The 16,825-nt window shown below is 41.0% G+C and overlaps 1 protein-coding gene across 6 annotated transcripts in view; it reads right to left on the reverse strand.

Moving 5' to 3' along the window:
• The window catches only part of si:zfos-588f8.1, an 84,676-nt gene that overhangs the window by 34,417 nt on the left and 33,434 nt on the right, over positions 1-16,825 (reverse strand). For all 6 annotated transcript variants that reach the window (XM_061826341.1, XM_061826342.1, XM_061826345.1 and 3 more), the window contains exons 2-4: positions 14,457-14,680; positions 14,155-14,374; positions 13,152-13,661 (exon numbers count right to left, since the gene is read on the reverse strand). In XM_061826341.1, coding sequence (XP_061682325.1) covers positions 13,152-13,661; positions 14,155-14,374; positions 14,457-14,617 — 891 coding nt within the window. In that variant the 5' untranslated portion in view covers positions 14,618-14,680. The remainder of the gene's footprint in view (positions 1-13,151; positions 13,662-14,154; positions 14,375-14,456; positions 14,681-16,825) is intronic.

The raw sequence follows: 16,825 nt of genomic DNA on the forward strand, positions 1-16,825 counted from the left end.
AGTAAACATTTTGACATTAATTGAACACTGATGGATCAGTGGATAATCCCCAAAAAGTCAAGTTTTTGAAACAACCAGAGATTTTATGTCCTGAAGATAAATCGTTTGTTGCTGCACCAAATTCAAGACCTCACGGTACATTGTGAGGAATTTCAAACCGTAGTTCAAAGTGTGACCACAAATAAAAATAAAACCAGAGAGAAGGAATGCCTTTGAGCGAGCAATCTGGGGATCAATCTATACCTAGTGAAGTCCGTGACATTAAATCATCATGACACCAAAAAAAGTAAAGTGCAGGGGTTACATCTTGTTTTTAAACAGCAGCTGAGACCACTGATGTGGGTGGTATCATGTTCACAGCTGTGTGTGTGTGTGTGTCACAGGGGGCAAGCATCTGTAACTCATTGTCCTCTCTCTTAATCTGCCTCTTTCAAAATCTTATCATTCATTTCCTTGTTGAATCTCAGTAGATATGTGCTAGAGTGTGCCTATGTGTGTGCATGCATGTACAATACAGTGGTACCTCTACTTATGAAATTAATCCGTTCCAGAAGTCATTTCATAACGTGAAATTTTTGTAAGTAGCCTTTACATGTAAATAGTGTAATCCCCCCTCACCAAAAATAAGCAAAGTACATAATGTAAAGAATAATAAAAAATATTGTTCATTTACCTTTGGCATTGGGTGACTATAGGAAGAGAACGGTGAGTGACAAGCAAAAGGCATCGTGGGGAACGGAGGAGGCAGCTGAGAAAAAACATATGTACGAACTTATGCGCGCACACAACTTAATTCCACAAAAGTTTCTTGGGGCCCATGGTGAAGAAAGATAAACTTGCAAAAAACACAAACGAAAAAGTTGTACTTTCCCAATGTGCGTTAGGTTGTGACAGCGGATGACAGTGCTAGAGTGATTCGGGCGACAGTTGAGCGTCCAAGGGAATAGACAAGCATTGTGGGTAAAGATTGACTTCCCTCCGAGCCAATCTGATGCAAAAAAGATGCTACGGTGATATCCAATGGGAGAGCAGCTCTATTGCACCAGACAAAGCAAGATACAGGACGTGCATCATGGGTAAAGATTGACATTTCTCCAAGGCAATGGAATGCCAGGAAGATTCTATGGCGATAGTCAATGGGAGAGCATCTGTATCGAACCACACAAACTCTCTAGAAACAATATTTTTCCGAGACGTTTGTAAGTGGGGGGGACCACTGTATAGGTCAGTGACAGCAGTGATGAATGAAACTCAAACATCCACTCTGTGTCAGATCGGTGTGCCACAACCAGAGAGAGCCACCAGGGTTCACTCAGGGCTCCCTGTTTCAGAAAAAATGGTAAGGGGAACAGAATCAAATCAAATCAAGCAAGTCAAGAAAGCAAGAGAGCGCTCAAGAGGGCGCGAAGCGTAAGAACTTAGTAAGATAAAAGCCAGCAGAAAGAGCAGAAAGCGCGAGAGGAGAGAGAGAGCATGAGAGAGAGAGAGACGAGAGAAGAGAGAGAGAGAGAGAGAGAGAGAGAGAGAGAGAGCGGAGAGAGAGAGCAGCGAGGAGAGGAGAGAGAGAGAGAGAGGAGGAGAGAGAGAGAGATAGCGAGCCGAGGAGAGGCGCGAGATAGTCTCTCCTAGAGGCTCGATCAGCTCTAGTATCTCTCAGCTTCGAGATAGCATAAGCTCTAGTCTCTCGTCTCTCTAGCTCTCTGATATCTGATCTCTCTCTCTCTCTCTCTCTCTATCTCCTCTCTCTCTCTCTCTCTCACAGATGCATAGACAAGTCCAACAAAAGGCGACCCCATGGGGTGTTGACTGTGCATGTTAAACAGGAACAACATTGTATGGTTGAAGCAGGGTCAGGATGTATGTATGTATTTATTATTTAATTTTTTTTTTTTTTTTTTTTTTTTTTTACAGTAGTGGTTATTGTAGTCCATAGAGTAAAAAAATGTAGGCATAGCTCAAATAATGATATTTGTAAATTATTTTCATGTTAAAAATTATTCAAATTATAATACGTTTATGACTAGTGTGTTTACATTACTTTGGGATACACTGCATTATATATATATATAATACACACACACACACACACACACACACACCACACACACACACACACACACACACACACACACACACACACACACACACACACACACACACACACACACACACAACCACACACACACAACACACACACACACACACACACAACACACACACACTGAAGAAAACAAGTATTTTGAACACCCTGCTAAATTGCAAGTTCTCCCACTTAGGAATCATGGAGTGGTCTGAAATTTTTATCGTAGGTGCATGTCCACTGTAACAGAGATAATCTGAAAAGAAAAATCCAGAAATCACAATGTATGATTTTTTTAATTCATTTGTGTGATACAGTTGCAAATAATTATTTAAACACCTGAGAAAACCAATGTTAATATTTGGTACAGTAGCCTTTGTTTGCAATTACAGAGGTCAAACGCTTTCTGTAGTAGTTGTTCACCTTTGGCCCATTCCTCCATACAGATCTTGTCTAGATCAGACAGGTTTCTGGGCTCTCGCTGAGAAACACAAAGTATCAGCTCCCTCCAAAGATTTTCGATTAGGTTTAGGTCTGGAGACTGGCTAGACCAAGCCAGAACCTTGATATGCTTCTTACGGAGCCACTCCTTAGTTTTCCTGGCTGTGTGCTTCGGGTCATTTTGATGTTGAAAGACCCAGGCATGACCCATCTTCGATGCTCTGACTGAGGGAAAGAGGTTGTTCCCCAAAATCTCACAATACATGGCCTTGGTTGTCCTCTCCTTAATACAGTCCAGTCGTCCTGTCACATGTACAGGAAAAACACCCCCAAAGCATGATGCTACCACCCCCAATGGTTCACAGTAGGGATGGTGTTCTTGGGATGGAACTCATCATTCGTCTTCCTCCAAACACGGTTAGTGGAATTATGACCAAAAAGTTCCATCTTGGTCTCATCTGACCACAAAACATTCTCCCATGACTCCTCTGTATCAGCCAAACGGTCATTGGCAAACTTAAGACTGGTTTAAGCAGGGAAACCTTCCGTGCTATGCATGATTTCAAACCACGACGTCTTAGTGTATTACCAACAGTCACCTTGGAAATGGTGATCCCAGCTCTTTTCAGGTCATTGACCAAGTCCTGTTGTGTAGTCCTAGGCTGATTCCTCAGCTTTCTAAGGATCATTGAGACCCCATGAAGTGATATCTTGCATGGAGCCCCACTTTGATTGAGATTGACTGTTCCGTTTAGCTTCTTCCATTTTCTAATGATTGTTCCAACAGTGGACCTTTTTTCACCAAGCTGCTTGGCAATTAATTTGTAGGCCTTTCCAGCCAGAGTTGTTATGATTAACTCGCTCCAGCAATCCTGCAGGCAACTGCAAAAAACTCTGGGAAAGTTCAGTAAAGTAGAGGTCTCAACTCAATGGACAGAATACTTAACATGTCACAGCATCATCACAGAAGACAAACACATCCATGAGGAGATGATGTGGTTGGCTTTGAGGAACTCCAGGTTTGAGGAAGTGAACTGACAAGATTGTGAAAATAACATCTTTGGAAAGATGCCATGGCATCTGCATTCTGAACTAAATATGACTTGCAGAGATTATGGAAGAGAAAAAAAGGAATGAAGAGTGAAAGATTGAGGGACAGAAGTAAGGCACTACTTGTGTACACATGCACACATGGTTGTTAAGCATATACATTTTTTTTATAATGATGCTGTTGCCTTAAGTGATTTATTTCTGTAAGACTGAATCCTTGGAGTCAGCTATCCAGTACAATTCCCCTTGAATAGGTCCAGTGACCAGTATGAAGGCTCATGTCAAATGGAATTAATTAAAAATAGGTCAAACCTGGGGTTGCATTAGCATGAAGATTCAGTTTTTTTTTTTTTTTTTTAAAGACTATAGCTGATACCTCATACTAGGCCTTACTATTTGTAACACTAGGGAAGTGTTGCATCTTAAGTAAGGTTTTGATGGCCAAGCTTTAAACAACTCAACTTGTGCTGCCAATGACATGACACACAAACCTCAATGCAGGGTGGATACGTTCACAGGGAACTCTGCATTATCCAACTGTCACAGATTCCTCCATTCTCAAAACACCAGCAACCTTTCATGGCACAACCTCGCATGTCCCGAGAAAGTGACAAGCTTTTGCCAATATTAGCCTGACGAGGAACACTTTCGCAGAAAGGATTTCGGACCTATAAGCAGATTTAGACAGGCAATTGAAACAGAGAGTCAAGTCCATCCATCCATCAATTTTCTTAGCTGCTCATCCTCACAAGGGTGGCGGGGAGTGCTTGGAGGCTATCCCAGCTTTCAAACGTGCAGAAGGCGGGGTCCAACCTGAACTGGTTGCCAGCCAATCGCAGGAAACCGGAGTATCCCGATAAAATCCACACAGGCACAGGGAGAACATGCAAACTCAACACAGGCGGGTCCATAATTGAACCCAGGACCCCAGAACTATGAGACCGACGCTTTCCAGCTGATCCACCGTGCCGGCAAGAGTCAAGTCATTTATTGCATTTTCTGTTGCAATTGTCGAGAGCACTGACATCACGGACGTGGCAAAACATGCTTTATTTATTCGTGGAGTTGAGACATTGACTGTTACTGAAACGTTTCTTGAGTTGGTCCCAATGATGGACACCACAACAGCGGAAGACATTATCAGCTCTGTCGTTGCTGCACTAGACAGAGTTGGAGTGGACGGGTCCCGTGCTATCAGCCTGGCTACAGACGGCGCACCATCCATCGTAGGAAAGAAAGCCGGTGTCATGACAAAGTTCAGAGAGAAAGTACAAGCCTTTAATGGAGGACATCGTTTCTAGACATTTCACAGTATTTTGCACCACGAGGCATTGTGTTGCAAGTCCTTGAAAATGGACCACATCATGGAGGTGGTTGTTCGCACAGTAAATTTCATCCGATCCAGAGGACTGAACCTTTGTCAGTTTAATAAACTTCTCAGTGACAGCAACATTACCCATAGCCGGCCATACGAAACTGAAGTGAGATGGTTAAAGTGTATGGAATGTCCTCAGTACACCTTTTTGTTAATATTATAGTTTTTTTTTTATGCAGAATTCAAATCTGAATTCCGTTGTGAAGGAAACATTTTTATTTTTTGATTGGCAAAAAAATTATCGCACATTTCTGTATTCGCCGGTGTCAACAATGGAAAGCCTTGGAATACGTTGTAAGAACGACAATGAATTTTCTGATATTTCGAGTGATGAACACTATTCTGAAGGTTCCCACGAAGACGGATATGACCCTTGTTGGAAACAAAGACTCGTAAGCATTTGTGAAGTTCTTGTTTGGCTTAGTTAGTCAAACTGGTAAATAATGAAGGCTTTGATATCCTGAATGTACGGTATATACAAAATTTTCAGTCTTGTTTTAAAATCATGCAAACAAATTATTTAGTAAATGGGGACGCGACCACCCGCCCATTCATTGTACAGCGCGATGGATCTGCCTGTGCTTGAATGAGAAACTATCTTCAGTACAAGGCTCGTTTATTATTGCACCAAAACAAACAGATGATAATGTAATCCACAGTCTAAATTGTTATACAGTATTTTCACAAAAAGATTTTAATGAACGAAATCATTTTAGAGTGTTGCCACATTAATTTTAGAGCAATAGCTGGTGATATCTTGCTTCACCATAAATATAATTTCACGTGGTAAACTGATGCCATAACCAGACAGTACCAGTTGCACAATAGCAGATCGACCTGTAGTGACATACGAGGGTCCACCCCCGAAATGAGTCATTTTGCAGACATGGGAAACTAGGTCAAAGTTCATGGACTTTAACTCAAACATATTTTTTGAGTAAAAACATCGAAAAGGTTATGCATTTTATGGTACAGTTTGCCATATATTTTTGTCTAGATAAGAATCTGCGTTTGAAATTAGACATTACAAACACTTGGCGGTGCTGAGGCATTTCTTTGATTTATGAGAGGAAATATAGACAGTTCATGAAGAAAAAAGGAAAAGCGGTGTTGGAAGTACAATCTCAGGAATGGCTACAAGATCTTGCATTTTTGGTCGATGTCACTGAACACTTGGACAATCTGAACAAAATGTTGCAAGGTCGCAAAAAAGTTGTTAGGCACTTTTCTGAAAACATACACCCATTTAAGTTGAAGCTGACTTTGTGGGAGACGGAAATGGCAAGTGGCGACCCTGCTCATTTCCCCTGAGAGATGCGGGAGTGACAAAAACCCAAATACGTCAAAATCATGTTGTGTGGTGAAAAAGCGGATGGATCCATTCTGGCTGCCTTTCTTTCTTTTTCTTAAATTAAAAACATACTAAAATTCATGCTTTTCGTGTCAGTCGGCCTTTAAGACAATTAGTTCAATTGCATTCAAGGTGATGACTCTGTACCAGTCGCACTAATATTAAGGCCTTGCACAAATAATGCTGAAAAGAACGCCCAAAAATCAATTACAAAATTATAAAAATATTTACTGACCTTCCAACAATGCCCTATCTTGTTTACATCATGGAGTACAGAGTATGTACAGACCTTTTCCCCAAAAATTTTACATCATGGAAAAATGTATTCCCATAATTCTATTCAAAAAGCTCATCTTTCATTTATTACAGATTCAGGGCCTGCAGCAAACAAACAAGTAATTTAAACTTACACATTGCTCATTTATTCATTTATTTTTAAACTGGCTGATTTGAGATTGGACCCAAAAATCTTAAAAGTGTAAAGCCAAGGCATAATAATCTCAAGTGAAGAAATGGCATTACCTACTACTGTACTCCATTGGGAAGGATCATACACGAGAAGAATAGAAAACACTTCAGAATATTCGGACATTCTTCCATACCAGTGAAAAATGCGTCAGCCCTAATAACAAGGGTGGAGTCATCACGTGCCCCCCCCCTTACATTTAATAAATGGCAATTTTATTTTTTCAACAACAATTATTAATTGGAGCATGCCATCTAAAACAGAACTGAAAAGAGGTGGAGCAATGCACCAAAGTAGGACGGCTGTTTTGCAGTGGTTTCAGGTTGAGGCCTGCAGCACAAATAATGATCTCACCACCTCAAAATGTGACCCAGGTCCCTAGCGCTCCCCTATAGCCACAGGGTAGAAACACAGAATGCACACACACTTGGTATTTTTAACCACTGTAATCGGATCAGTACTTAGTGCAAAAAAAAAAAAAAAAGTAGTCTTTTAGAAGTTTAGAGGTTCTTTTGAACCAGTAAACTTGGTGAAAAACGTTCACGCTCTTTAAATCTCAATTCTTCAAAATTGTTATAAGATGCAAGCAGTACTTGTGTGGAGAGAAACATCACGGAACATACTTTCAGGAGTTATTACTTCCTCTATAAAGACACTTCAGGTTCATTTTAGCCATGTTATTAGTTTGCTACAAAAGCTTCTCGGTGGTGTCAAAAAAAAAATCATAGTTTTTCCAAATAAAATAAATCTTTTAGTAGAGATTGTGAAAATGTCAAAACCACTCTACTTCTGAACGAAATGCAACATCATGTCATGTTGCTATAGTTGTGCAGGAGCCAGGATGACTGAAAAATTGGAACCCGATCTCTGCCTCTCATACTGACGAGACCAACAAAGCCCAATCCAGTCTCCTTGTCTCCCTCTTCAACCACAGCTCTCGACAGGACTGACTGAAACGGACTACATTCTGTGAATGAACGCCAGCCATTTATTTACCAGTGGGACCAGATCTCTGCTGATCAAGGGGAACATTTCTTCATCATATCCATATCGATACACATAAAAAGACCAAGGGTAAATTTACCCAGCTGCATCTTGAAGTTGCAGCATTTTTGGAAGTGCCTTTTCAGTAATGAGTCAAGAAGGTCAATGGGCCAAAGTCATGTGTCAAATGACAGATGGCTGACTCTGCTTCTAAGAGACTGTAGCTCCCTGTTCTATGTATTTACTACAATTCTAGTGAATCAAATTCCAGTGAACATGTTTTTTTTACAGAACAGAGCTGATGTTGTATTTCAGCAATTTTGAACTTTCACATTCCACACATGCCTTTTTAAATGAGCATTTTTAGCACACTTACTATAAAATATAAATCTGAATATGTAGTTACGCATTTACTTACAGATCAACAATAGGAGCATTTAGAGAACCACAATGCTGAAAACCATTCAATCCAGCCCTATGGGGGGACAAACCAGTCCAATCAGTAGGCCGGTTCCAAACACAGATAAATGCAGAGGGTTACATCAGGGAGGACATCAGTCTTAAAACTTTACCAAACAAATATGTTCATTCTAAAAAATCCCATACTGAATCGGTTGTGGCCTGGATTAACAACATATGCCCATGGCGCACGATTAGGAGAAAGGTTGACATATTGTGAATCCAAGAGAGCAGGGTGAAAGGTAGTAATTCCAGAGGTTTAGGGGCAGGGTTTAATGATTTTAGCATGGAGTAGTTGGGAAGAGAAATGGAGTAGGGCCCATTTCAAAGGAAGACTTTGCGAAGACTGTCTTGGAGGGGAAAAGCATTTCAGATTGAGCGATGAGGCTGAAACCTGAAATAGAGCATGTTATGTATAATCTGATCAGCGCCTATGCCCCACAGGTAGGGTGTGACTTGGAGGTAAAAGAGAAATTCTACAAGGAACTAGATGAAGTAGTTCTGAGCTTCCCAGACAGAGTTGTGATTGGTGCAAATTGTAATGGACATACTGGTGAAGGAAAAAAAAGGGTGATGAAGACGTTATGATACCGTATTGTCTGCACTATAAAGCGCACCTATAAGTCTTGAATTTTCTCAAAAGCCGACGGTGCGTTTTATGATCTGGTACGCCTTATATATGGATCAATATTGAGCCTTGAGTGCAGGTCCATCTAATGGATGCATAACAAAACCCCAGCCTCTAATGTAGCATCTATTCTATGCGCCTTATAATGTGATGTGCCTTATAATATGGAACATACAGTAAGTATTGCATCCAAGAAAAGAACTTTGAGGGAGAGATGGTTGTAGATTTTGCAAAAAGTATGGAAATGACAGTAGTGAACACTTTTTTTCTTCCCCCCAGAAGATGCAGGAACATAGGGTGACCTACAAGAGCGGAGGTGGAAACACACGACTGGATTACAATTTTTTCAAAACGATGTCATCTGAAGGGGGTTACTGACTCTAAGGTAGTGGTTGGGGCAAGTGGAGTTAGACAGCACACAATGGTGAGGTGTAGGATGGCTGTGGTGGTAGTGAGGAAGATTAAGACGACAAAGGGAAAGCAGAAAACCAGGTAGTGGAAGCTGAGAAAGGAACAGTATTGTACGCCCTTTCGGAAAGAGGGGAGACAGGCTCTTGGTGGCCAGGAAGAGCTCTTGGAAAACTGGACGACTACAGTCAAGGTGATCAGGGAGACAGGCACGAGAGTACTTTGTGTTTCTTCTGGTGGGAAAGGGGAGGAGGAGACTTGGTGGTGGAGCCCTAAAGTACAGAAAGTCATACAGGGAAAGAGATTAGCAAAGAAGAAGTAGAACACCGCAGACTGAGAAGAGGAGAAAGAAATACATTGAGATGTGACGTAGGTCAAAGATGGAGGTGGCGAAAGTCAAATGAGGCATATGACAAAATGTACAGAGGGTTGGACACTAAAGAAGGAGAAAAGGATCTCTACAGGTTGGCCAGACAGAGGGATAGAGATGGGAAGGATGTGCAGCAAGTAAAGGTGATTAGGGATAGCGATGGAAATATGTTGACTGATGCCAGTAGTGTGCTAAGTAGATGGAAAGAGTACTTTGAGAAGTTGATGAATAAAGAAAATGGGAGAGAAGGAAGAGTAGAAGATGCAAGTGTGGTGGACCAGGAAGTGCCAATGATTAGTAAGGCGGAGGTTAGAAAGCCACTAAAGAGGATGAAACATGGAAAGGCAGTTGTTCCTGATCACATACGTGTGGAGGTACGGAAGCAATTCAGAGAGGTGGCTGTGGAGTTTTTGACAAATTGTTTCACAGAAAACTAGCGGGTGAGAAGATGCCTGAAGAATGGAGGAAATGTGTGCTAGTTCCCAATTTTAAGAAAATAAGGCGATGTGCAGAGCTGTAGGAACTAAAGAGAAATAAAGATAATGAGCCAAACAATGAAGTTATGGAAGAGTAGTGGAGGCAAGACTTTGGACCGAAGTATTCACGAGTATCAGTATCATTTCATGTTGAGAAAGAGTAGCACAGATGGATCATTTGCCTTGTGGATGTTAATGGAAAAGTACGGAAAAGGTCATAGGGAGCTACATTGAGTCTTTGTGATTCTAGAGAAAGTCGATGACGTAGTATCAAGGAACTGTGGTAGAGCATGCGTAAGTATGGCGTGGCAGAGAAATATGTTGGAATCATACAGGAGATGTATGAGGACAGCAGAACAATGCTGAGGTGTACCGTAGGTGTGACAGAAGAATTTAAGGTGGAGGTGGGACTGCATCAGGGATCAGGTCTGAGCCCCTTCCTGTTTGCAGTGGTAATGGATAGCATGACAGATGAGGTTGGACTGGAAACCCCTTGGACTATGGTGGTCGCCAATGTCTTTTTAATCCGCAGTAAAAGCAGGGAGGTGGTGGAAGAACAGCTATAAAGGGTGGAGGCATGCACTGAAAGGGAGAGTAATTAAAGATAACCCGAAGTAAAACAGAATATATGTGTGTGAATGAGAGGGGTGGAGGGGGAAGAGTGAGGCTCCAGGGATAAGAGAAAGCGAGGGCGGACAACTTCAAATACTTGGGGTCATTGATCCAACAGAATGGTGAGTGCGATAAGGAAGTGAAGAAATGGGTGCAAGCAGGTTGGAAAAGCTGGCAGAAGGTGTCTGATGTGTTATGTGACAGAAAAGTCTCTGCTAGGATCAAGCGCAAAGATTACAAAAACAGTGGTCAAGCCGGCCATGATGTACAGAGAAAAGACAGTGGCACTGAAGAGACGACAGGAAGCAGGGGGTGGCGGAAATGAAGATCTTGAGATTCTCTCTAGGAGTGAACAAGTTGGATAGGATTAGAAATGAGCTCATTAGAGGGAGAACCAAATTTAGATGTTTTGGAGACAAGGTTCGAGAGAGCAGATTTTGATGGTTTGGACATGTCCAGAGGAGAGAGGATGAGTATATTGGTAGAAGGGTGATGAGGATGGTGTAGCCTGGCAAATGAGTGAGAGGAATACCAAAGAGGTTCATGGATGTTGTAAGGGAAGACCTGAGGGCTACTGGTGTTAGAGGGGATAATGCAGGAGCCAGGGTTAAATGGAAAAAAGGTGACGCACTGAGGTGACTCCTAATGGGACAAGGCGAAAGGAAAAAAAATGCTGAAAACTATTTCACTGAGATTAAGTAGTGTCGAAGAGAATATGTCACATAAGAAGAGGAAATGGGGCTGCAGTGTCCCATGTGTACTCAAGTTTTAAATTTCATTTTTTGTTCATTTCTAATTCCATTTTTTTACAAGAACAAACATTGATCCAAATCACTGTCAACTCAAAATATAATTGTAGCCATTCACATGCATACAGTGCTGTTTATTGCAAAACAAAAGCCCATCAATTATGTAAAACAGAACAAAGTGTCAAAACTGCAGTGCTAAATGTATACTTACTGGTTGAGATGGAAAGGCAGAAAATGATTTCCAATTCTTTCACCATTAAGTGAATACTACTCAGTTTCTTATTACAGGGAATGGAAAATAAATAAAATAAATCCTTCAGTACATATCATTGGGCAAGTAAATTAAAAAAAAAGGAAGTTTATTGGCAGCCTTTCTGTAAAAGCAGAGACAGATGTTTACAATTCTCTTTTTCTGTTGCAGATTAAGGACACGGGAGCACGTGAGGGGTTAACATAGAAACTTTAGATGTTTGTTAAATGTTTTTGTAGTGGAAGACCATAGTCTTTATGGTAAAATATTTAATATTATGCACCAATGATCATATGTCCGTCCAGCCTGGAGCTGCAACCTGCAAAGGCTTGCATTATACACTGAAGAAAATTCTGTGCCATTCATGATTTCAAACCATGATGTCTTTGTGTATTACCACAGTCACCTTAGAGACTGTGATCCCAGCTCTTTTCAGGTCATTGAGTAAGTCCTGTCATATATTTCTGGGCTGATTCCTCACCTTTCTAAGGATCACTGAACCCCACGAGGTGATATCTTGCATGGGGCCCAACTCCGAGAGGTTGACCGTCATGTTTAGCTTCTTCCATTTTCTAATGATTGCTCCAACAGTGGACCTTTTTCCACCAAGCTGCTTGGCAATTTCTCCATAGCCCTTTCCCGCCATGTGGAGTTGTACAATTTTATCTCTGGTGTCTTTGGACAGCTCTTTATTCTTGGCCATGTTACAGGTTTGAGTCTTACTGATTGTATGGGGTGGACAGGTGTCTTTATGCAGCTAACGACATCATACATGTGTATCTGATTCCTGAATACATGGAGTCGAGGTGGACTTTTAAAGTCGGACTAACAGGTCTTTGAAGGTCAGAATTCTAGCTGATAGACAGGTGTTCAAATACTTATTTGCAGCTGTATCAAACACATAAATCGTTTAAAAAAAAAAAAATACATTGTGATTTCTGGATTTTTCTTTTTAGATTATCTCTTACAGTGGACATGCACCTACTATGAAAATTTCCGACACCTCCATGATTTCTAAGTGGGAGAACTTGCAATATAGCAGGGTGTTCAAATACTTATTTTCTTCGCAGTATAATCTAAAAGAAAAATGCACAGTATTATTCCGGTTTATGTTTTTGCCTTCAAACATAAGCTTGTGTGACTCTTTTGAGGAAGTATCTTTGACAACAAATGAATAACAGCGAGGCAGTTCCCACATGAACAGAGTGGGTGGTGGGTATGGTTATCTAAAACATAAGGCTTCCTAACTCTTGAGACAAATGAGTAGATCTAGCCTGATGGGGAAGAGGTAAGGTCACCTGATTTACCAGCACAACTCAGTTTCATTCATTATCGACCTACTCTTATTGAGTAACACATTTGATTGGATGCAAGCCAAAAATCGCATAGGTTCAAAGGAATATTACAGAGCCAGTGAGTTGCACACTAAAGTCATTAAAAGTATCCACTTACCTCCAGGACTGGTCCTGCACCGAGTATAGTCCTCTCCACACCACTGGCGTAGCCCTTCTGGCTGAGTGCAGTCAGACAGTGGATGAGAAAGTTAGTACTTTGTGTCTTGCCTGAGCCGCTCTCTCCAGAGATGACAATACACTGGTTGACCTTCTTCCTAAGCATGGCATAGTAAGCCACGTCCGCAATAGCAAAGATATGCGGCTCCAATTTTCCTAGCTGGTGGTTTTCGTACAGCTTGACATACTTAGGATTATATATCGGTAGAAATTTAAAGGGGTTGATGGCAATGAGAATGCTGCCTGCGTAAGTGTAGATCTTTTTCTTGTAAAAGCGTGTGCGCAGATTGTTTAAGATGCTGTCCTCATTGAGTTTGGGGAGGTTACAGAGGTCTGCAAAGTCATCCTGTGGAGGTGGAAGGAAGCCCCTGGCGGCAAGCCGCTGTGCCTCTTGCTCTTTGGACAAGGGTGGGAGGTGTACATAATGAATAGAGCCGTCGTTGTTCCTCTCCTGAATCAAGAACAGAAAATTCATGTATTTAACTTTCATGAATTCCACAATACCTAATGAGTCAATTATTGAATCATTGAGATTTTTTTTTTTTTTTTTGGTGGAATTGTCAATTACAGTACCTGTGCCTTGAAACCAGGCAAAATAGAGTGTACTAACAGACTGCAAGCATAACTTCTACTGATTTGTTCATATTTGCTGCATTCCTTTCCTGCTATTAATATTGAAATTATTAGTAATGTTGAAATAATGCAGAAATGTTACATTATTAAATTACCCTGAATCTGTTTTTAATTGATCATTTTGGGAGAAATTTCATCAAATGCCCACAACTAGTTTACACAAGCTCCCTCCCCTATAAAAAGACCCACCTACCAAGACATTGATTTCTTATAGAGTCATGAATTGAAAGTTTCTGCAATAAACCTACTATTTTTGTCTAAGTACAAGAGACCCTGGACAATGGACAGCAATGACAAACTACTTATGAGACCTGGAGTAAGAAGTAAAAGCCAAGGCTCCGTGGGTGCTGCTCCTGTGCTTTCCGAGGCCACAGCAGGAACCTCTGAACTGGAAGATCTCCGGCTTCCAGCACCCACTCTTCTCCGCCACATTCCTTCACCTCTGCCAAGACATACAGGCGGCCAGGATCCAGCCCTAATGCCACAGCAGCATCTGAGATTACAGAGGCTGCTGTGGCATCCTTCTGCACACTGATTCAAAAAAAAAAATAAAATAAATAAATAGTCTGTAAAATAATTGATGCCAATCTTTGGAGATCACAGTCCCACCAACCTCAGATTACAGCAGGTGGATGACTCGGCAGCCAGCCGTGGGTATATCGGGAGCAGGTAAGAGCGTCCGTTATGATCATTGGGGCTCGTCGGCAGATATCCTCCCCCTCTTACTCCACCTGCACTCTTTGCCACGGCGGCACTGCCATCTCTGACACTCATCCTGAGTCAGGAGGAGTTGCTTCAGCATGCCGCAGCCACCGCCTCCCTCTCACCACACAGCACCTGAAAAAAAAAAAAAAAATTACATTTCGATCAATGACAAGTTTCAGTTACTTTTACATTTTGGGTGATATCTATGAGATGAATGAGAGGAAACTTTTCCTTGTGCCAAAAGCAAAGATAAAACAACCCAAGGAAAATGATCATTTCATGTTGAATATTTACTTATCATTAATCCTAAAATTTACTGTGGTAGCCAACAATGGGGAGGATGTCCTAATGATGCACATTGAAACAAAGTTTCATGGTCTCAAAAAGGTATTGGTACTGAACATATTCCAAAAAAGCAGGGACAAGAGCTAACAAAAGACAAAGTTGAGGAATGGTCATCAAACACCTGTTTCGAACTTCTCACAGGTGAACAGACTAATTGGGAACAGGTGGGTGCCATAGTTGAATATAAAAGGCGCTTCCCTAAATTGCTCAGTCATTCACAAGTAAAGATGGGGCGAGGTTCACCTCTTTTTGAACAAGTGCGTGAGAAAATAGTTTAAGACAATGTTCCACAATGTACTGTATAATTGCAAGGAATTTTAAATTTCATTTTCTACGGTTCATAATATAATCAAAAGGTTCAGAGAATCTGGAAAACTCACTTAATGTAAACAGCAATGCCGAAAACCAACACTGAATGCCCGTGACCTTCGATGCCTCGGGCGACACTGTATCAAAACTGACATGTTTAAAGCATATCACCACAAGAGCTCAGCAACCTTTTTGAGGCTGAGGGCTACTCTGTGAGCACTGATCGTATGAAGGGCTACGTGACCTGTTTGCGCAAATTTCAGACTCAGTTAATTACGTAAAATATTTTTGTTTTAATTTATTGTAGTAAATGACATTACAGGTATTTCAAAATTAATTAATTCACGTAAGCAAGTCAGATTCAAAATTTAAAGCACAAATAATAGTAACAATTTGTGGCCCATGTTATTTTTAGAACATACCTCACGGGCGCCTTATGTGGTTCTCACGGGCTACCATTTGACCCCTGCTTTAAACAACCATTGTCAGTAAGTACAGTTTGGTGCTACATCCCTAAGTGCAACTTGAAACTCTACTATGCAAAGCAAACAACATTTATCAACAACATCCAGAAAATCCTCTTCTTCTCTGGGCCCAAACTCATCTAAGATAGACTGGTGCAAAGTGGAAAAGTGTTCTGTGGTCCAACGAGTCTACATTTCAAATTGTTTTGGGAATTGTGGGCATAGTGTCCTCTGGGCTAAAGAGGAAAAGAACCATCTGGACTGTTATGGATGCAGAGTTCAAAAGCCAGCATATGTGATGGCAGTCAGTCACATTTGAAAAACGTACGGGTGTGGTCAGTCATGCCCACAGATATAAAGTTATGGGTGTGGTCCACCAGTCATGGCCACAGATAAAGTTGCGGGTGTGATTAGGGATGGAATCTCAAGACCTTAAAATAACTTCCCGAGTCGTTATACCCGAGTATGTAGTTATTACTTAATACCATAATCATAATTTATCAATATTGCACAGAGACAGACATTTTTAAAGAGGTCAATAGACATTTAATTTCAAAACAAAGTATTCATATCATAAAATCACTATTTCATCATGATGTATTGTTATAATCTATCGTAATTTACGGTGGTATCTATTGTCAATCCATTGATGAAAGCAAGCAGAAGATCTATATCTTCCTACAGCATGGAGAGGGTAAAGGTTTTCAACTTCAAGATAATGCGGTAACGGGAGAAAATGACCGTTCACATTTAGATATATGGACAGACTAGTCTGTTAGAATTTAGATCAAGTCAAAGTAAATCACAAGCTCATATTTATTATAGTTAGATACTCAAACACGACCTGTGTTATATCCCAAAAATGTTTTCAGTGTAACTTAATTTCCTTTTAAGATGGCTCACGATGTTGATGACTTTCGACGTAAATGCACTCCCAGTACGTGAAGCAGCTCGGAAGATGTGGGATTGGCATCACTTCGGAACATGCTCAGTACGGTTAACTTGCATTTCGTGTTTCCGAGTGATTACTGATTGTTTAGGATCAGGCTTCTTTTGTCATCAACGTTTATGAAATAAGCCTGTTAATTAATGTCAAGACCAATGTTCCGTTCTGTTCGTGTAAACACACTCAGCACATGAGCGCCCCCTTTGACCACTG

This window comes from Syngnathoides biaculeatus, chromosome 7, assembly GCF_019802595.1.
Source record: "Syngnathoides biaculeatus isolate LvHL_M chromosome 7, ASM1980259v1, whole genome shotgun sequence".
Taxonomy (NCBI): Eukaryota; Metazoa; Chordata; class Actinopteri; order Syngnathiformes; family Syngnathidae; genus Syngnathoides; species Syngnathoides biaculeatus.